General features: G+C 41.2%; 2 protein-coding genes across 3 annotated transcripts; both read right to left on the bottom strand.

The window, feature by feature from the left end:
* Window positions 1-4,382: 4,382 nt before the first annotated feature.
* LOC137258889 (uncharacterized) lies at window positions 4,383-8,108 on the bottom strand. Of its 2 annotated transcripts, none has more exons than XM_067796585.1 (2): window positions 7,989-8,108; window positions 4,383-6,632 (listed from the first exon to the last, which is right to left on the bottom strand). In XM_067796585.1, exon 2 carries the CDS (start codon window positions 6,630-6,632, stop codon window positions 5,478-5,480), a length of 1,155 nt encoding a protein of 384 aa, XP_067652686.1. In that variant the 5' UTR covers window positions 7,989-8,108; the 3' UTR covers window positions 4,383-5,477. The 2 variants fall into 2 exon arrangements, with proteins under 2 accessions (XP_067652686.1, XP_067652687.1); XM_067796586.1 differs by having other exon boundaries at window positions 7,880-8,018.
* Window positions 8,109-11,310: 3,202 nt separating this feature from the next.
* LOC137258735 (uncharacterized) lies at window positions 11,311-14,838 on the bottom strand. The gene is made up of 2 exons (XM_067796427.1): window positions 14,707-14,838; window positions 11,311-13,743 (listed from the first exon to the last, which is right to left on the bottom strand). The coding sequence occupies exon 2, from the start codon at window positions 13,741-13,743 to the stop codon at window positions 12,550-12,552; it is 1,194 nt and encodes a 397-aa protein (XP_067652528.1). The 5' UTR covers window positions 14,707-14,838; the 3' UTR covers window positions 11,311-12,549.
* Window positions 14,839-23,115: the final 8,277 nt, after the last annotated feature.

The raw sequence follows: 23,115 nt of genomic DNA, 5'->3' as shown, positions 1-23,115 counted from the left end.
CGTTTACGGGAGTCAACTTTTGTGATGTGAGGGACTCCAAAACACCATGTTCTTCTTTCTGACATCTGACATTCATTTTTGTGTCTCACTTCCAAATGCCGTTCAAAGACTTAAATACCTCAGGGGTTGGAGATAAGTCATCATCTGTCATTTATTTGAAGACTCCCTTAATCTCTATTTTCTACACAGCAGTCCTTTGTATTTCATTCTGAGCCGAAAACCCAGTAGAAGTCGGTATAATAACAATTCCTCAAGTTCAGCACCTATGACATGTAGAGGCGTTGGACAGCACATTGCCTGTATGTCGCTACACGCCAGTACCACCTGTATTCTTAGATTCTTTGTTACTTACATGCATACACTCTTATATGACAGATAGTCAGCCTTCAAGTTGGTTCTAGTAGACATGGATTCTTCCTGCAGTCAGTACATGGTGACATTGGTGACTTGGGTTCTGGCAGACATAGTACATGGTGACATTGGTGACTTGGGTTCTGGCAGACATAGTACATGGTGACATTGGTGACTTGGGTTCTGGCAGACATAGCACATGGTGACATTGGTGACTTGGGTTCTGGCAGACATAGTACATGGTGACATTGGTGACTTGGGTTCTGGCAGACATAGCACATGGTGACATTGGTGACTTGGGTTCTGGCAGACGTAGCACATGGTGAGATTGGTGACTTGGGTTCATGGTTGTGATGTAGGGAGACCATTGATGGAGTTCACTGACCCTGTATCTGTGTAAACACAAGAGATGGCATAAAGCCATACTTGATTTCCTATTCACTATCATTTACATTTAAGTCTGTTTTGAAATATTGATGTTTGTATATTCTATTCAAAAGCTAATGAATCTGCTAATAATACATTATTGTGTTCTGGCTTACCCTTAAAGAAATGCTTTGAAGGTGAATGTTTTGCCTTTTGATAATGGGTTTAGGGGACGGTTCAGTTATTTAGGGGACGGTTCAGTTATTAGAGAGGGGCATAGTTGGATTGATCTCAGGACCATAAGATACCTTGATGAAGTCGTCATGAGTTTGTTTGTAACATATCTTCTTTTTCCCCCCGGATACATGTAGCCATATTTCATGAGATTCTACTCACTGTAATTACTGACTGTTCCCTCAATAAATCCCCCTAAATCTCACAAGCCAATGCTTCCTGTAACAACTGACCACTCCCTTACGCAGATCTAAACATGTAACATATTGTTGTTAATGTGAGCATCACATTGAAAATATCGATCTCCACACCATGCTAGTGTTGTTTCTGAGATCTAGGTTTTGTAAAGTGGACTGGTCAGTGAGTGGGTGAGTGAGTGGATGGGTGAGTGAGTTCTGGGTGAGTGAGTGAGTGAGTGCTGCTTATAGCAATATTTCAGAAATGTCATGGTGATGTTGAAGAACGCCTCAAGCTATGGTGTAGAGAAGAAAACTGATGTAATTACCAAACTAGTTAGTATTATATGGTTATCATTCATCCTTAAATTCGGAAATTGAAGTCAGATTTCTACTTTTGCAATCTTTCTCATTTTTCTGGAAAGAGGGTCACTGAATAGAATGTCAAGACTGGATGGTAGAAGCAATCATTGTTCAAGGCAAGTGTGCTGGTCAGTGTTGCCTCCTTTGGATGTGCTGGAACCCATTATCAGTGGTTTGAATCTTTCTTGATTTAGCAGCACCATACTCATTGATCAGTGTTGCACCAAAGCGGTAGCATCTAAGATGTGAACCACCTCTGGCTTTCCACAGCGGCCAGCTCCCACACCATGATGTAACTGAAATATCGTTGAGAGGAGGGTTGAACCACACAGTATCGTAAGGTATTGGTTAGTGTGATGGGATGAGATTATTGAAACACATCCTCTGTAGTGAATATGTTCTCATTATCATTATCATTGCCAGTAAATGCAGTATTGATTTTTTTCATGAAGTACTTATACTTTCATAGTTGCTATATGATGTTCTACGCAGTTGTGTTCAAGAATGGATATTTAAGCTGTAGTCTGTAACAACTTATGGAACACACCCATGCTTATAAGTGCTGAGTATGTTAAGGTATTCAGAACAGTATTTGTAAACTGAATCATGCTTCAGATTGCTTAAAACAGACTAATTTTTTTAAGACTGTTGATTCTGTGTAGGGACACTGTGTATACACACGCTAAACAGTGTATACACCATTTGACCAGTGTATACACTATCCAGTCTAAGTGAACTTAGTCTCTGTATTGCTCATTACACTCCTCTACTGAGTCTAACAAACCCTAGAAGACTGCATCAGGTAACCTTTGACATTGGCCATTCAGAACACAGCTTACCAAATCGCGGAAGTGGCTATTTGCACATGCTGTTTGAGTTTTTATCTTGAAAAGGTTTGTACCCGAATAATTCCAAGTGCTATTTTCTGTACGATGGCTTCCGAGTGATGCACATGGAATATGCTACAGGACTCTCAACAATGAGTAAACAGTCAATGAAAATAGGTCTTTTTTGTCTGTATTCAAGGATGTCAGCTGGCGGAAATATTGTCTAATGGTAACCATGTCATCAGAAAACCGTAAGCGTGTATACTGCAGGTCAATTATTTGTGTTTTATGTGGATTTTTATTTGTTGAGGGATCATTGTCAGTGACTGGGAAATTTTGTAAGTCCCACCAAACCCTAAACAGTATCCCTTGTCTGATTAGTTTAATCTGTTCGCTTGTCATGCGTTTGATTGCAGGTCATAGGTCGCTCAAAGGTTACCTGACGTGACCTCCTACTAGGGTTTGTTAGACTCAGTAGAGGACTGTAATGAATAATACTGAGACTGATACACCATCTGAACTCTGTGTACACTGTCTGAACTCACTGTACCACAGTTATATCTGAACACAGATTGTAGTGGAGTGGCTGATATCAAGTTTTCATAAGAACTGTGCATTTGATGATAAAAGCATCAAAATTGGTCATCATATTAAAAAAACATATGTTTCAAATATTTTCAGATATTGAGGCACCTCAAATTTTGTATCTTGTGCACATGCGCAGCACATAAACTTTGACGTACTATTTTCATTGTTTCCCGTTCAGTCATTCGTATTGCCATTCATTACACACCTATAATTACAAACCACCCACCACCCTCCCACCCCGCACCCCTTAGCTTCCAACCCATATGAAATCAGAGCGCTGTATGGCACTTGTTCCTTCCCTAAAATCATGAAAGGATGCTTTGGGAATAGTTTCATTTTTTAAGTTCAATCATTTTTATTTGAGATTGTGTGCGAAGACAAACTCAATTCAGGCCATCCCATCAACACATGCAGCTGCTGTACAGCATGTCAAAGGGCAGCTTACATGCAGACAGGTCATATACAGGGTCAGTCATTCTTCCACAGACTCGACTCCCATCTCCAGCTGAGTGGGACTGAACACAGAAGGAAAGTGACAGTTCTCTACTGACAACTCTACACCAAGCACCAACATCTTGCCAGGAGTTGACATCTTGTGTGGGCAAGGGGCGCAACCAGTGATTCAAGTGCAAAGAGACCTCACTTCCATGCACTAGTGTGAGAGCCAGTGTTCATATCATTGGTTCAACTTTGTTTTCATGATGTTCAATAAGTCATTTAAAAAACAAATCATCTCAGTAGAGTATCGGTGGCATACCCATAGATACAAAAGTAGAAAGAAAAGGCAAAATATTATTCATCCACAGCGCATGCGCAAATGAAATTATTTTGAGTGCCTCCATATCCTGAAATCTTCACTAAGTATCCGTCTATAAATGTGCCAAGTTTCATGCTTTTATCACTAAATGCACATCTTATCTGCTTAGCCGCGCCACTTTTAGTCTGAAAAGAGGACATTATTTCAGTTTGTTATGTTGTACCAAACAGTTGTTAAAGATATTTTGATACCAAATTCATGCGTCTGTACATACATGGATGATATGTCTGTAATGTGATGTGCATTATTAACATATTCTTTTCTAGGACAGAGTTTTGTGTTGTGTAGTACAGTGGCGTATGTCACAGCTTTGGTTGAGTTTGATTCCTTCAGCCAAACATTGTTTTCAGAAGAGTCTGTAACTGAGCTGATTGTGTCCACTACCACCTCCCACTTTCCCATGAAGATCAAGGTTAGAATTGGTCTTCAGCAAACAATGCTTGTCATAATAGGCGACTAATGGGATCAGGTGGTCAGACTCACTGACTTGACTGACACGTCATTGTGTCCCAAATGCATAGATTGGCGTTCATACTATTGGTCAATGGATTGTCTGGTCAAGACACGATTATTTCCAGACTATGGTCCCATAGCAGGAATATTGCTGAGTGCATGGTGAAACTAAACTCACATACGAACATATGATATCAGCAAAATACAAACAAGGAAATAAGAATTTATTTGTACAATGAATCACCTTTACATTGCCATAAAAAAGCAAAGTTAAAATAGACAATAGGCTGATTTGTTTCTGGATTGTTTGTAAACATGATTACATATATAAATGTCTTCATAAAAATGTTAACAAAAACATGCACAATATGAGTAACATGGGTGTCAGTGAAACAATACCCACAACAATGTCATTGTTCACAAGAACATATCCCAGCAAGAGCAAATAGAACAAAATGCAACATGGCGACATCTGGATAACGCCACTGAATTCGGAATAGTAATGCAGCAAATCTGGATAAATGTATTCAATGATTAAGGCGACGAGAATATTTTTCTAAAAAATTAATATATGATATTATGCATATGTCATTTTCATTACATATTCTATTGATAAAGGCAGATCTGGTGAAAGGGCAAAATGTTGTTTGTGATGTCTACCAGTCCCGCTTCTGAAGGACAACGAAGGGTAGCCAGATATACATATACATATGATACAAACATCACATTTTGTAAAATATTTTTTGGTCCCAAAATTTGTAAATAAAAGGATCTGTATTGTCATTCAGTATTCAATAAATACAACAAAAATGGCCTAAATAAATTCAGCAATAAGTTTTTAATTAATAAAAAATAGGCTTGAGCCACCTATAAGAGTTGTGCCAAATGCATTTATTCCGTACATATCACGAAAGTACCGACCATACGTTAATCCGCAACATTGTTTCTATCCCTGAGATAAGTCAGATGCAGACTACTCGGGTGTCACTGGCGTCGTGATGGTCTTATATTATCTAAAACATGTAGTTATGAAAGTATGCACTATTTTTACACATGTATGTACAAAGTATCACATCTTTAACATCATCCGCCAAAAGAACGGAAGGACGGGCTGAACATTATGGGACATGGCAACACCATGTTGAAGTTCATTGCACGTGCATACTAACAACCCCACGTGATGTGGTTTTCAGGCGTACTATCACCACTTTAGGTAAGTACATAAAAATGAGCAGTGTTGGATCAACCCAGTTCTCAAGCACAGAGCCCTAGCTATTGCTTCAAATGTCTGGCATGCTGACTTCATCTGAACAATGCCTGGTTTCGCATCTTGGACTTCTGTACCATCCTTGAAGCTTGTTCCAGCTGTATAGAGGAACTGTTGCATTCATACACGTCTTCGGCGCTCGACATGGGCGAAGACACAGCCGACATGGCTGGCATGGCATAGGCAAGGTCTGCAGAACGTCCAAAAAGGCCTGATTGAGGTACTTGTGCTGGTGCTGGTGCCTCTTTGCGGTAATCAGACAGATTCTTCATTTTTGATATTTTCTTGACCTGTGAGGACACTTCTCCAAGTCCTGCGCTGTTACGTTGAAGCTGTTTGGCCATGACGCCCCGACTCGCCCACCCTTCAGCAAGCCTCTTTGCCATAGCGTCATCATCGAAGTTGTCAGCTCCTCTAGCCTGCACCTCCGCCTGGACCTCTTGGTTGACCTCCTCCATCCACTGCTCCAGTGACAGCTCCTCCTGGGCACCTCCGATGATGACACTGGTAAGAGACTTGGCAGCTGCCAGTGGCACGTACTGACCACCAGTCAGATAGGCCAGACCTGTGAAGAAGTCTTTGTATGAGCAGATACTGGGCTCGCACCCCACGACGTACAGGGTGACGCCCTTCTCAGCCAGTTGACCTGTGATCTCCATTGGGTCCAGTCCAGAGGGACATCCATTGGGGAATCCGTCCCCACATTCCCCAAGTCCATGGGGAGGGGCGTCTGAGATGAGGACAGCTATCTTTGTGGCGGCATCCCTCCAGCTCAGCTTCAGGAGTTGGTGCAAGCCATCAGCAACGGCCTCGGGACCATCGCCTCCACCGCTAGCGGTACACCCGTCCAGCCACGACTTCATCTTACCGACCTTGGGTGTGAAATCATGAGGACGGGTGACAAACGACGAGTCCTGTGGAGGGTGGTCTCTGTATTCTACTAGGGCCAGACACACGTTACTCTTTTCATTTGCCACAATGTCCTCCACTATCTTCCTGATGTTGTTTCGGGCATTTTCGATGTACGACCCCATACTGCCCGTACAGTCCATGACAAAGGCAAGGTCAAGGATGGATGAATCGTGATTGGCCAGGGCTGGCTGTTCAATTTTCCCAGATGCCATCTTTACAGTTTGTTTTCTCGGTTGTTCTGATGGGGAGGAAAACACACTTGTGAGGTATGACCACATCTGTAAATAGAAGGGAAAGGGTTAAACTGATGCCCTGTGACCGTTTCCACCACAAATATTTCTGTAGCTCTTCTGGTTGGTTCTTTTATTTGTTGTTTAAGCCACACTCAGCAATATTCCAGCTGTATGGCGGCGGTCTGTAAATAATTAAGTCTTAACCAGACATTCACCTGATTCAACATCATGAGCATCGATCTGTGCAAATGGGATATGGTCAGGAAGGCCAGCAAGCCTGACCACCCGATCTCGTTTGTTGACCCTTACAACAACCACTGAAGACCAGTTCTAACCCGGATCTTCACAGAACGTCTAGGGACATAGGAGGAGGGAATGGACATCAAACCACACCTCAGTCTCACAGAGTGGGTAACAGAGGACATCTGCTAGAGGTGAATCATGACCCTCTTCGCAAACACACAGATATGCACAGACACACATACGCACACCTGCGCTCTCTTCGCAAACACGGATATACACAGACACACGCGCGCACACCTGCGCTCTCTGCGCAAAAACACATATACACAGACGTACGCACACCTGCGCTCTCTTCGAAAACACACAGATATACACAGACACACGTACGCACACCTGCGCTATATGATAACTGATGACTTAATGACCAATCAGGATATTCAATCTGAACACCGGCGACATACAACGCCACAAGTTAATGTATTCAAACGTTAAACAGCGCTGATGTTAGAACAAGCTTGAGGCACACATACAAATATTGCCATTCAGACCTTACAGGCAGCAGTTTAGGGCGACAGTGTATTAATTCATGTGTCATGTAGAGTGTGCCGTGTTCCCACAGAAAACGTTCAGGAGTACTCAAGTCGTGCCTGTTTACCCTCCCTATCAAGACACACCCGTCTCATGAAACCCAGTCGTCCGTGAAAGAACGCGTCATATATTGATCAAAACAAGACGGAGACTGCGTACTGAAGCCCTGCATGCTTTTAGTCTTTGGAGACATTCTCCTGGCGGCCATTCCCGAAATAGTATTACACTATTACACACGCGCGTGCACGCACGCTCACATACAGAGGGAGAGAGAGAGAGGGAGAGAGAGAGAAGCAGAGAGAATCGACGTGGAAAATCCTATAGAAGGAAATACCACCATTAACGCTGACACATGTAATAACATTAACGCCAAAGGTTAATTAATACATCGTGACAGAGCAGCCATATTATTCGCAATGAACATTAAACACAGGACAGAATTACAACAACCGACACTGTACCTGTGATCGTCAGGGCTAGCCCGCTTGGCGCACAACACGGAACTGAACCGACAAGAGCCGACTGTCACAAGCACTGTTAGAAACGTTATGGTTGGATCTCAACACTCACCCACTATATATACGTTGACTGCCTGGTTATGCCACACCGACTGCGTGTTTTGGTCGACGTTGCTGTTTATAACAATAAGGTGTTGACATGACGCATTTCTCTCAACATAGGAGGTGACGTAGGAATTCCCCAAAGTTAAAAATAGATATCGATTGTATATTCATACGCTGAAGGAGTATTTTCTTTGTATCCACAGAAAACCCCCAAAAGAAAGTAATTAAGATAGCTTATTAAATATGATGCTACGTTTGGGTGATTTTTATGCCGTTGCCAAGCAATAGTAAAGTACTAAAGCACTGAACGGATATATGTATATCAACATAGATTAAGTAAAACAACATATCCAGGTATGCACCAAAGGGATCAACAACAACTACAATGGATTGTGGTAAACATAGAAAACATGTTCACGACAGAGTAAATATTTTATCAACAATCTTGTCGAAGTTTAATGGAATAGGTCCCGAATCCTACATTGGGACTATTTTGAAAGGCCTCTACAGGAGACTGAATTCCACTTAGGGACTATTTTCACTCAATCCCGAATGTTTACGGAAATGAACGAGGTAGAAGAAATAGTGCTGAACGTGCAATCCCACTCAGGTATTTGAGTCATTCGCATCCAGCGAGACTCATTCTATAATATTAGAAACTAGTGTCACAGGAAGCGGGAATATACGGGAATATGCTACACAAAATTATTTCTCTGACAGTAAATTGATATGTAGAGAAACATAACTACAAAAAAAGGTCATCCCGGGCCAGAATATACCCTGTGTTTTCTTCGTCCGATACACAATGTCGCACATGAAAGGGTGTGTTTACTGTCACGATAAACACTCAGTGTTATTTGCTTGTCGTTGCTCGTTCATTACTTAACTTGTTCTTGGTTCTTATATGAATTAAGAAAATAAAAAATGTAGGGTATGTTGGTGGTACAAGAATTTCACGAATAACGCATGTCGCTATCGGTAGCGATGCCAACCCACAAGGGCCGTACCGGAGAAGAACGAATGTATTCAAGCGCAATGAGCAGGTTGGAGAATTACAAGGAAATAACACAGACACTAACGCTGGTACAGGTACTAACATTAACACCGCCTGTGGCCTTACACTGGGGATTACAGCATCACTTTATTTGGCCCCAAAGCGGACCAAGAAATAGAGAACGAGAGAAATTGTCAGAGCCACGTGTACAAGTGCCGGTGTAAGATTGAAAATATACCCGCGTTGAAAAGGTACGCGTCGGGTACTGTTGTCAACATTGAATTATAACCCGGATTCACTTCTCAGTGTCAGGGTTTTTCCCCAGCAATGAATAATCACCTGACTGCTTTTGAATATTAACACGGGTCACTTATTGAAAAGATATCCTCGTTGAATAATGACAGGTATACACATTTACTTGTCTGTAGGAAGTACGTTTACAATGAAGAAACACAAGGGTCATTTCTCAAACAAGGTATCACATGACATGGGTTAATTTTCAGTCACAGCTGGGTGATTATTCAATGTTGAAAAAAGACCTCTGGCGTTGAAAAGTGCACGTGAGTCCAGATATCAATTCCATGTTGAACAAGCATTGTCACTTTGGTGACATAATCCCCCGCCGCATATTATCAAATCAGACTTAAAAGGAAATGAAAGTGAAGGTCGTAGTTTAATATGAAATATAATGTCAACAAAAACATTAATCTCAAACTCTTTTGATATAACCTAAAATGCTGCTGGTCCTGCTGACATGGAACCATCCCTGCACGAAAAGGAGGAAACTGATATAAGATGTTGCAATAATGTAATTATTGAATTGATGTGTGATTGTGACAGACTGTCAGAAAAGACCATCACTGTTCATTGGCTGAAAGCATTCTTTAGACCAATCACATTTAGTGTTAGATAAATGGGAAGGCTGATCTGTGGAAGTTATGGTTTGATTGATCAAGAACTATACAGACATCATCTAGCAATTGTATATTGTTTTCGAAATAGTTCCCGTAATCAATGACACGGTCAAATGTATACCCTTGGAAAATGCATTGGGTTGCTATGAAATAAAGTTGTAAGCTCATTATGTGAAAATAAGATTGAAGGTCATCAAAATCGATTGATCCCTGCGCCTTCCCTCGATAAAGTTTTGTGTTGAATATCAAGAAAACACAGTGAACGGTTGTTGAGATATCTCGCTGACAAGCTTAACATGCAGTTTACATGCTGAAATCTTCAAAGTGTAGCCGTGACCTTGACAATTAACTGAAGATCATCAAAATCGACTGGGCCCTGCACCTTTCCTAGATAAAGTCTGCTGTTGAATATGAGGAAAATCCAGTGAACGGTACCTGAGATATCCCGCTGTTCCTGAGATATCCCGCTGACAAGGTAAAGCGCTTAAGTCCCCTTGTGACTTTGAGATGAATGTCAAGGTCACCAAAGAAATGAAAAGAATCTAGTCAACGGTTCTTAAGATATTCTAATCCGTACGTACGGTCGGACGGAGCCTAATACTATATCCCCATCTTCGCACTAAGCGCGCGGCGGGGGATAAAAAGTACACACCGGTATATCTTTTCAACGTGGGTAAGTTTTCAGTCTTACACCGGCACTTGTACACGTGGCTCTCATGCATCTGGCTATTAATCTGGGCCCAAATTTTCGAAGCTCTCTTAGCGCTAAGATCGTCGTAAGTGCCATATATTAACATTAACGTACGACTATCCTAGCGCTATGGTAGCTTCGAAAATCGGGGCCCTGTGCAGAGCCGTTTCCACCCTTTCTCGCACCTCTCTTTGCATTCCTCCCTCGTAACAAAATAGTGAACAGTGTCAATATTTCAGTGATAGCTTGTTACCTTTATCGGGTAATTTTATGACATATGTTCTGAAAACAAAAATCACGGAGATGGTGAATCAATCAATTTGGAGTTTTACGTCGGCTTCGGAGATGGTCTGATGTCTTGATTCTGATCAGCGTTTCATTGGGTATGACATGGTTATTAGTTTTCGGGTTACATTGTAATTCATCGGTCCGCTTTTGAGCTAAGCCGTAGTGGAATTTGTATATGTACCTAAACTCCACATGAAACATCCGGGTTAGAAGTGGCCTTCTGTAATCCATGCTTGTTGGGATCGTGTAGTCAGATCCGCTGACTTGGCAGACACATGTCATTATGTCCCAGTTGTGTAGATCTGTGCCCATGCTGTTGATTACTGGGTTGTCTGGCCCAGCTTCGTTTATTTACAGACCGCCGCCATATAGCTGGAATATTGCTGAGTGAGGCGGAAACCTGAACTGTCTCACACTCACATGATGTCAACAAAATACGAGAGAGGAAATACAAATTTATTTGTACATTGAATCATATTTACATTTCCAGAAAATGTGAAACAAACATTAAAACACATTATAGGTTGATTTGTTTCTGGACGTTTGTTTGTAAACATGATTATATCTCCATATGAGCGTTAACAAAATCTCAGTATCTCTCTGGGACATACCCAGCAATAGCAAATCTCAAAACGGAGTTCAGTCAGTGAGTATGGCCTTACGTCGCTTTTAGCAATATTCCAGCAATATAACGGCGCGGGACACCAGAAATGGGCTTTAGACACTGGGCCCACGTGGGGAACTGAACCCGAATCTGCGGCGTGACGTGCGAACGCCTTAACCACATGGCTACTCCCATCGGCCCTAAATGCAACGAGTGGCATAGAATTTCTCAGACATCAATTCACACACCGAGCATTCAGCCTAATTATTTCACGTTTCGGAATAATGATTAAGCACATGGGACATTTTTACTGAAATATGTCATTATGCATATGTCATCCTCAGTGCATATCCCGTTGGTATCTCGTGATAAGAGCAGATCTGGAGGAAGGGCAAAATATCATTTGTGATATGTCTCCCAGAGTAAGCAATGTTTCTTCAGAAGGATAACGAAGGATACACAGATGTATGTACAAATATGATACAAACATCACATGTTTATGTTTAAACATGTTTGGTCCCTAACATGTAAATAAATATATCCGCATCATTCAAAATCCAATAAATACAATAGAAAAAGCAACCTAAATAAATTCAGCAATAAATCATTAGTTACAAAAAAATAATTCGTCTATCACGGTTGTGACATGAGGAAGTTCCACACGGATCACGAAAGCAATACCGACCATATGCATAGGTTAGTCCGTGACATTATTGCTATCCCTGATATCAGTCACAATGCAAGCCAAGAGTACCGTCGGTATATGTGTTATCGTTGTGGTCTGATGTTAGTATCTGCAACATGGAGTTACGAAAGTATGTACAATATGTAAATATGTACGTACAAGGTACCATGTGCTGAGCATTGTCCACCTGAAGAACGGAAGGACACCTTGAACATTATGGCACATGGCGATGTCAGGTTGAAGTTAACTGCACATACATATGTACGTTCATCCACAGGGTACGTTGTTTTCAGGCGTACTATCCCCACGTAAGGTTAGTATGTACATAAACACGGGCAGTGGTGGATCCACACTGAGCCCTAGCTGTTGCGTTGAAGTCCAGGGTGTTGACTTCATTTGAACAATGCCTGGTTGCGCATCTTGGACTTCTGTACCATCCTTGAAGCTTGCTCCAGCTGTATAGAAGAACTGTTACATTCATACACATCTTCGGCGCTCGACATGGGGGAAGACATGCCCGGCGGGGGGTGCGGGGAAGACATGCCCGGCATGGGGGACCTGGCCGGCATGGCATGAGATAATTTTGCAGAACGTTTACGTCGAGAACTTGGTACTGAGTGAAGTGCTGGTGCTGGTGCCTCTTTGCGGTAATCAGACAGATTCTTCATTTTTGATATTTTCTTGACCTGTGAGGACACTTCTCCAAGTCCTGCGCTGTTACGTTGAAGCTGTTTGGCCATGACGCCCCGACTCGCCCACCCTTCAGCAAGCCTCTTTGCCATAGCGTCATCATCGAAGTTGTCAGCTCCTCTAGCCTGCACCTCCGCCTGGACCTCTTGGTTGACCTCCTCCATCCACTGCTCCAGTGACAGCTCCTCCTGGGCACCTCCGATGATGACACTGGTAAGAGACTTGGCAGCTGCCAGTGGCACGTACTGACCACCAGTCAGATAGGCCAGTCCTGTGAAGAAGGCTTTGTATGGGCAGATACTGGGCTCGCACCCCACGACGTACAGGGTGACGCCCTTCTCAGCCAGTTGACCTGTGATCTCCATTGGGTCCAGTCCAGAGGGACATCCATTGGGGAATCCGTCCCCGCCTCCCCCAAGTCCATGAGGAGGGGCATCTGAGATGAGGACAGCTATCTTTGTGGCGGCATCCCTCCAGCTCAGCTTCAGGAGTTGGTGCAAGCCATCAGCAACGGCCTCGGGGCCATCGCCTCCACCTCTAGCGGTGCACTCGTCCAGCCACGACTTCATCTTACCGACCTTGGGTGTGAAATCATGAGGACGGGTGACAAACGACGAGTCCTGTGGAGGGTGGTCTCTGTATTCTACTAGGGCCAGACACACGTTACTCTTTTCATTTGCCACAATGTCCTCCACTATCTTCCTGATGTTGTTTCGGGCATTTTCGATGTACGACCCCATACTGCCCGTACAGTCCATGACAAAGGCAAGGTCAAGGATGGATGAATCGTGATTGGCCAGGGCTGGCTGTTCAATTTTCCCAGATGCCATCTTTACAGTTTGTTTTCTCGGTTGTTCTGATGAGGAGGAAAACACACTTGTGAGGTATGACCACATCTGTAAATAGAAGGGAAAGGGTTAAACTGATGCCCTGTGACTGTTTCCACCACAAATATTTTTTGTGGTTGGTTGTAGTAATTACTGCAAAATATTCCTGCTATATGGCGGCGGTCTGTAAATAATCGAGCCTGGATCAGACAGTCCAGTGATCAACATCATGAGCATCGACCTACTCAAATGGGATATGATGACATGTGTCAATGAGCCTGACTACTCGATCCCGTTAGTCGTCTCTTACGACATGCATGGGTTACAAAAAGCAAAGGAACAGCCAGTTGTCCGAGATAGGATAGAGACGGCACTGAAAAGGTTAAGGAATCAAAAACTTTGTCGGCACTTGTGCACGCGTCTCATACACCTCACTGTCCCTCGTAGCAAATGGTGAACTGTGTCAATATTGTGTTTTTTAGTTTTAGGACATATATTCTGCTAAAAAGTTCCCAGAGTTGGTCTGTTACTTTTTTATGATCAGCGTGTCACTGAGTATTTTGTGTTTTTCACTTTTCGAGTTGGATTGCAGTTCATCGGCCCGCCTTTGAGCCAAACTGACCGTAGTCATAAGCGACATTCATCAGCACAAGTTATTAACTTACTCAAAAGTCAGTCTTAGGTACAAATGGTGAACAAATATATTAGGCTACATCTATACCTTACAGGACTGAGGCGGTAGTTTACAGCCACTGTGTATTCACATGTCATGTGCCTACATGTGGTTATTATGTATATAAAACATTGTCAGAAATACCATGACTGACAGTGCGTACCTGAGATCCCCAGTGGTAGCCCGCTTGGCGCACAACACGGAACCGAAAGAGGCAGCTATACACAGGAGCGATAATATACTGTGGTAGCTAATTTAAAGTACATAGCGTTTCCCAGCAGCAACAATCTTAGCTAACACTGTCGGATCCACTTCCACAATTACTGTCTGAAATGTTATGATGGGATATTAACACTCACCAACTATATACGTTGTCTGCTTGCCTGTGAAACACCGACTGCTGGTTTCGGCCGATGTCGCTGTTTACATCAATAGACACCTGAAAGGTGTTGACATGACGTATTTCTCTTTACATAGCAAGTGACGGAAGGAATTCCCCAAATGTTAAAAATAGATTATATTGATTATATATTCATACGCCGATGCGTTATTTTCTTTGTATCTTTAGAAACCCTATATGTTTACGGTTCATAATAGCATTGAATATACATCTGTGAACTTGTAGGTTAATTAATAAAGTCCCGACCGCAGAGTGATATCCACTTAGGGACTATTTTCACTCAGTTCCGAATGATTACGGAAATGAACGAGGTAGAAGAAATAGTGCTGAACGTGCAATCCCACTCAGGTATTTGAGTCATTCTCATCCAGTGAGACTCATTCTATAACATTAGAAACTAGTGTCACAGGAAGCGGGAATATACAGGAATATGCTACACAGAAGTATGACATTGACAGAAAAATGAGTAACGCAAGTGGCGCGATGCCAACTCACAATGGTCATAGCTGAAAGGTATTCATGGGCCATGGCCACGCGGGAAATATTGTAAGGAAATAATCAACACTAACACTGATATATGTACTAACACTAACGCTGCCCGTGTTCCTACCATGGGAAAGGAACTTCGGGTAGTGGTGTTGGTATATGTATCTAAAACTTCACATGAACATCCGGGTTAGAATTGGTCCTCACTACAACCCATATGCTTGTCTTTAGAGACAACGAACTGTATTGGGTGGTTGACACATGTCACCGTATCTCACTTGCATATATCGATGCTCATGCTGTTGATCACTGGATTCTCTGGTCCACTTCAGACTTGATTATTTACAGACCGCCGTCGTATTGCTGAAAAACTGCAGAGTGCGGCTTAAACAGCAACCAACCAATCTATAATTACCAAACAGCAACCAACCAATCTATAATTACCAAACAGCAACCAACCAATCTATAATTACCAAACAGCAACCAACCAATCTATAATTACCAAACAGCAACCAGTCAATCTATAAATACCAAACAGCAACCAGTCAATCTATAATTACCAAACAGCAACCAACCAATCTATAATTACCAAACAGCAACCAACCAATCTATAATTACCAAACAGCAATTAACCAATCTATAATTACCAAACAGCAACCAACCAATCTATAATTACCAAACAGCAACCAACCAATCTATAATTACCAAACAGCCACCAACCAATCTATAATTACCAAACAGCAACCAGTCAATCTATAATTACCAAACAGCCACCAACCAATCTATAATTACCAAACAGCAACCAGTCAATCTATAATTACCAAACAGCAACCAACCAATCTATAATTACCAAACAGCCACCAACCAATCTATAATTACCAAACAGCAACCAGTCAATCTATAATTACCTGTCACGCATACATATTTAAGCATAATATGAATATATCGAGTCCTCACTGATCGTTTACTTGTTAGACAGGCTGCAAGACTGAAAATATCATAGTGTGAAATTCAGTAATTTCAAAACTAACACCTGCTATATAAGAAAGTAGGCCAAACTCTATTTCATAGGATGGTGAAATAAGTCGGAGAGTGTAACATTATGTAAAAGATATTCTCTTTCAGAACAAGGTGTATAGTTGTGTACACGATGTATACTCTCAATAGAAAGTCATAAAATGTTACGTTCATCGTGTGTTCCTATCATCTTTGTGGTTTCACTTAATAAAAAGACAAAATATTTCACTGGATGAATCTTAATATCGTCTAGAGACACGTCAAGATAGTGTTCGAATCTACTTTCAGTTTATTAACGCTGACTTGGCAGCAAGCTCATTTATTTCCTGTGACAGATCGTCTGTATACATGGGTCCCACGACGTTTTACTTGGCATTGGAGAGCAGTATGGTAGTCAGAGTTGCCTCCCTTCGATTATGCACAGAGCAGGGAATTTTATTGTGTTGTTTATTCAGAGTGCCAACATCCCTGGGATTCTACACTTCTGCTGGACCCGCTTGCACATAACAATCTTAGTTACAATCCGTCTAATGCCCCTACAATCAAATGTACAATCACCGTGCAATTGCCCAAATCCACTTGCACAACTTTAGACGATCTTAAGACAGCACGGATTTAAGATCGCGAACTAAGATCGCGAACTCTTTGACGTTGGAGGTAGAAATTTCTTTAACTCGATTCCTGTCTACAGTTGTCTGCAAGTGCGCATAGCATGCAGCGCAAATCAAACGTGGAACTGGTTCCTGCACACAACTGACATACCTTCCTTAATCGCACCTTGCAGATTTTTCATGGAAACAAAACAGAACAAAAACAACAACAAACAAACAAACAACAAACCCCCCCCCCCCAAACAAACAAATCTTTGTAATGATAACGTGTAAGATAACATACATGATTCTCGCACCTCTTGGGTTATTCTCTATTTTTTTCAACATTCTAATATGATTTATGAACTAAGAATGTCATACTGCAACCACAGAAACATCACGTTTTATGAAAATCTTGAAATACAACAAATACATTAACAAAGGACAAGGTATGATAAGGCCGTTTTTTGGCCCACTAACAGAATTGGCTGAAAACATGTTATTTGTTTAGAGACAAGTTAGCTTTGCATAAAAATGCTATATTTTATATGTTCTGAGGTGTAATTTTTCTGCAGAGGGGCCCAAATGGGTTTTTTCAATTCCCATGAAAAATAACAATACGTCTGAAATATCAGTGTGCCATAATGACTTATTTACAACTGTCATTTTATTTACATACAAAATACAGCAGTTTTACAACAGGCAGTCATGCTGAACAACATAATAATAATGTTTTAACCTCAAAGTGCCCAATTAGGGTTGCAAAAACATTGTTAAGTCAATTAGTTTTCAATTGTGTCCCTAAAACTAAGTCATTATTCACAGTATTCTTTGCAAATGTAATCCATGCGTCAATTTTACAACATGTAAGCATGGTAACCAATCATGTTATACTAAGAATCACAGGGGCCTGTTTTGGGTAAAGCTACATTTTGGGCACAGTTTCATTTTAACTAGTAAGTGTTACAAGTCAGCAATTACAACCAGTTTTAGCAAATATACAGTTAACATCTCAATCATCATATGTTATTACAATAGCCATGTTGCACTAAAAATCACAGGTTTTGACCTCAAAGGGGTCCAATTCGGGTGAAATTGTATCGTCGGCACAGGTTCATATTAACACCATGCAAGTGTTAAAGTCAGTATTCAAAAGACTTTACAGAGTAATTATTCACAACTTATCCACTTTAAAGATATAAAACATCCACTATTACTCTTCATTCACACAGTCATCAATCTCAGTTTCTGATTCACTGTCAAGAACTGCACTATTCAAGAGTGTATAAACCTAAAATAGATCAATATATATAAAATATGAATTTTAAAATATTGGTAACAAAGGCAGCTGAAAAGGTGAATGGTCTGTGTCTTACATGATGTTAATTACAGCTTGTTTCAACAGTGTTGTAACATAGATTACCAAACTTAAGAAAAAAATATTTGCATTTGATGTGAAACAGTTTAGTTAAACATTGTAGACTTGATAAACAAACTTTGCAAAAAAGAAAGAAAAGTTACATGGATTTGAACCTGCTTGTCTGATAAAAACCAACAACATTCCACTATTGCAACCGTTAGGCTAAATATTCCTTTGTAATATACAAAATATAACGTATCATACTGTATCATGTGTCAATGTGATGGATTGTTTTTATATGTAAGTGTTTATTTTTTTAGATGTATGGAGCAATTTCATAAACCAAAAAAATGTGACCCACCACAATGTTTTAGATGTGCATTCTAATTTACTCTCTTCATATGTGGTGAAAAAAATTGGATGGGTCATGCTTTTGCTCACACTTGTTTCTATCAATCTGAAAATCAGAAAATGTGGGTTTCTAGAAGATATTGTGAAATGATGTTAACTTTGAGGTCTTCAACGAGGAAAACTAGCAACACTAAAAACATAACAATGCAATTGGAAGTAACTTCAGCAATTAATTTCGCCCTTTTTATGCTAAAATTATCATGTAAAATTTTGATAATCATAACATGTTGTGGGCCAATACGGGCCTCTATCACATACCTTGTCCTTTGGGTTTTGAGTTATTGACCTAATAATCATGAAAATTAAAAGATAACATAAATTATAAGCAAAACTTCCTTATGATACAACACCTAAATGTACCATGATTTGTCAATGGCCGTCAATGAATCTGAGTTTGGCATCTGGATGGTGTTATTTGGAGTAAAAATCCAAAATATATCCCACAAACATTAGATTTGTAAAGATATGAAAGGGTGACATGACTATGGGAGCGTTGTGGAAAAAGCATGACAGGGAAATATGAAACGATATCATTCCGTGTGTGTTGTATGTGTTGTATGTGTTGTATGTGTCGTATGTGTTGTATGTGTTGTATGTGTTGTATGTGTTGTATGTGTTGTTAAATACTTATCCACAGTATGTTAATTGCTTTACGCTATTTTGTTGATAATTATTTTTTCTTTTTGTTAAAAACGTTTTTGCGCAAATTTCACATGCCTCAGCACGTGTATTTTCCTGTTTGAAGAATACTTGTATTATATTTCAAATGCATAGATTAAAACTCTATTCTCTCGTCAGAAAGAAACATACTTTTGTACGTTATCCAACTGTAGATTATTGTAATGATAAACCACGACAAAGTCATTGACACGACTGTGACCGGAAAGAAATATATGTGGAGATCTGCGCTGTCACAACATAACATACATTGTTTTTGGGCATGGCAGATTTTACGGCAACGGCATAATATGCAAAGGGAAACCACTCCCATCTTGTGTAAAAACTAAAATTAGCTGCCCTTGAGTTATTGCAAAGGTTCTGGCCACTGCTAATCGAATGGAGAAACCTTTCTTTACTCTCCTTTCCTGGTGTTCGTACTTTTTCCAACACTGAATCGGGAGAGAAATGTACATAATTATATCGACTCGATATTGAGTTTGTTCACTACCGCAAATAACGATATTTCTGACGTTAAATGGTTGTTGCATTCTCCGTGTTGTTGAAGTGTCGAAGCTAATCATCCAGTTTTATGCAATATAAAAGGAAACCCCAAAAGTAAAGGTAATTATTTGCGTGAAACTGACACCAACTTGAGCGCCATTTTGCTACTGACTACAATGATCTTAGCTCCTTACAATTGGTTCCGACCAATTGTAAGTTTTGATTGTAACTTACAATGATCTTAGCCTACAATCGCTTTGTGCAAGTGGGTGGCGATTGTAGCCGAAGCCTAAGATCGCGATCTTAAGGATTTACAATAATTGTAGCGGTAAGATCGTTTGGTGCAAGTGGGCAAATAATGATAACAATCCCCGAAATGTGTGATACATAATGTCATACTGTTTGTTTACCTACTCCTACGCCCAGCTTTAGTTGTGTTTGCCCTCCGGAGTTTCATTAAACAGGGATGACTGTTTACCATCCACAGTTGGCTTTCACAGCAGATGCCGCTTGTGCTAGATCAACCTAGGCGTTATCAATCATCACAATGCTTTGAAGAACATCCGTTACCATGACGTCAGTAATATATTTGACGTCACTAAACGTTTTTCTACTGACGCTTCGACTGTTTCCGTCATACCTCGAAAAAGCATTCGTGTGGCGCACACTTGTTGCACCCTTTGGTTTTGCTTTACCACCGCACTCAGTAATATCCCAGCTGTATGGCGGGGGTCTGTAATTAATAGTGCATGGACCACACAATCCAGTAATCGACAGCATGATCATCGATCTACGCAACTGGGATATAATGAATGTGTCAACCAAGTCAGTGTGTCTGACCACCCGATCCCGATAGTCACCTCTTACGACAAGCATGGTTTACTGAAGATCTTTATAAACCCGGATCTTCACATTTCTTACTGGTTCCTGTGTCCCCACCAAGAATCCCCGCAGATATGACGGAGCGGTAAACGAGATATAGGCTTAATATCTGTTTCACAAAGCGATTGTAGCGCTACGAGTCGTTTCTCCTATACTCTAACATAGACTTACGACAGTCGCAGCGTTACGAGTCGTATTTCCCGTACTCTAAGATAGACTTACGACAGTCGCAGCGCTACTTACGACAGTCGTAGTGCTACGTGTCGTATTTCCTGTACTCTAACATAGACTTACGACCGTCGTAGTGCTACGTGTCGTATTTCCCGTACTCTAAGATAGACTTACGACAGTCGCAGCGCTACTTACGACAGTCGTAGTGCTACGTGTCGTATTTCCTGTACTCTAAGATAGACGTACGACAGTCGTAGTGCTACGTGTCGTATTTCCTGTACTCTAAGATAGACTTACGACAGTCGTAGTGCTACGTGTCGTATTTCCTGTACTCTAAGATAGACTTACGACAGTCGTAACGCTACGAGTCGTATCTCCTGTACTCTAACATAGACCCATGCCCCTCCGCACCCAACACCCCACCCCTCCCCACACACTCATACTTGTCATGTACAAAATCAATGAAGCCCCACCGAACCTCCCCAGAACCCAGAACATAATGGATGACATAAACCCACAAATATCATTTAACCCCCGCCCCGTCTCCTACTCATAAATTTTAAACGGCCCCTTAGTGCTCAGATATCCGTAAGTGCCTAACTTCAACATTAACTAAAAATGCGAATGTCTCTCAGATATATATGTATTAAAGATTACACAGAACAATATGCATTGTACTTACAGTCTGACGCATGTTATCATATGATACAGGCGCCATCTGGTGTCAGTTATTGGTGGTTGCAGAAACTATGAACCATAAAAGACGAAGGTCCTATTAGTAGAGTCATGTGAATACAACATCAGTGCTGGTGACGCGCCATTGCCAAAGTCCAAAGTTGCACTAAATGCTCAGCCATGGAAGTAAAGTAATTCTATCTAATATAAAGGCAAGACTAGACAAGTGGACAGTACAAGGACGCCATTCAATGTGGGTTTTTTTGTGTCTTTTTTTAAAAAGTATCATTACAACTATTAATCATTAGCTTAGAGACCTTTACAAATGGAATTCAACCAGACACAAATATTTTTGACCTACATTTTTTTCAGGAAAAAAATAATTCGTAGACTAGGTGTAAGTTTACTAACAAGCAGTTGAACGTATGTGTGTTCAGACGGGACAGTCATCCGTTAGAGGATCCCCCCATCCCTGCCCTCTAGTGCGACCACCACCGCATCCATGGGCAAGGGCGTCTCAGATGAAGACGTCTGTCCTGGTCGCGGCGTCCCCGAGTCAAGCTGTAGCAGCCGTGGGTGTCACTACGTTGGTTGGTGGCCCAAGGTCAGCGGTGAACCTGTCAGGCACACTGACCATGTTACATGGCCAGGTGTGTGGGCGGTGTGCATAGGTCACGCGTCTGCATGGTGACAATGTCTTTGCTGCAGGCTGTAGTGCTCCCCGAATGGCTCGTGTTTCACCTGACTTGACAAGTCCATGAAGACTGTCTCTATGTAACCTCTGGTTCTCGTCTGTCATTTACCACATCATACATTTACCCAAGAATATACAACATCGAGCCTTCCACTTGCTCCAACTGTCCAATTTCCAATGACCTGTCAACATCCGGAATTCAACATGATCAAACTGCCCACTGTTCAACGATATGATAAATATTGTGGTTTCTACACGATGAAATTGTCCAGTTCCAACGATCTGACAATGTTTTGGGTTGTACGTGATCACATGGCTGACATAAAGACAAGTGACATCCGCAACATTTCCACATGATCACACTATAAGTTACAGCATCAACACAGGCTATTAGACTGTAAATCACCAAGGGATCGGAGGTCTCAAGGATTCCACTTGATCAAAATGTCCATTTCGTATCTATACATATGACAGCATCTACACTTCTACGTGATCAAAACGTTCTCTGCTATCGGCCCACTCTGTTTTCAGTGCATACCACATTCACAGTCTGGTCGTAACTATGCCTCACCCTTGCCATACAACACTCGCGGGCTACATCCCATTCTGGCGCTTATAAGGAGTTTTCTTTCAAACGTTTCATTTATGTAAGGGATCTTTAGACAAACGTGTTTTCTGTGAATCTTTTATTAAAAAGTACAATTAACTAAACTTAAGACGTTCACCTGCTCATTTCATATTTCAAATTTTATCCAGACAAGCATTTTCATACCCTGGATTATTTTTGGTTTAATAAAATACCAACATTCCCACAGTCTTGGTGCCGGGCAAGTGGATGTTACAAATACGTTGATAATCTATGTACCGTCTATATTTGACATTCTGTTTGCTTGAACTAAACACATTAGCAATTTGTTGACG

This window comes from Haliotis asinina, chromosome 12, assembly GCF_037392515.1.
Source record: "Haliotis asinina isolate JCU_RB_2024 chromosome 12, JCU_Hal_asi_v2, whole genome shotgun sequence".
NCBI lineage: Eukaryota > Metazoa > Mollusca > Gastropoda > Lepetellida > Haliotidae > Haliotis > Haliotis asinina.
This window is presented reverse-complemented; position numbering and strand designations above follow the sequence as displayed.

Coding starts and splice junctions, on each gene's coding strand:
- LOC137258889 (XM_067796585.1), bottom strand. CDS start 6,632: ATGTGGTCATACCTCACAAGTGTGTTTTCCTCCCCATCAGAACAACCG.
- LOC137258735 (XM_067796427.1), bottom strand. CDS start 13,743: ATGTGGTCATACCTCACAAGTGTGTTTTCCTCCTCATCAGAACAACCG.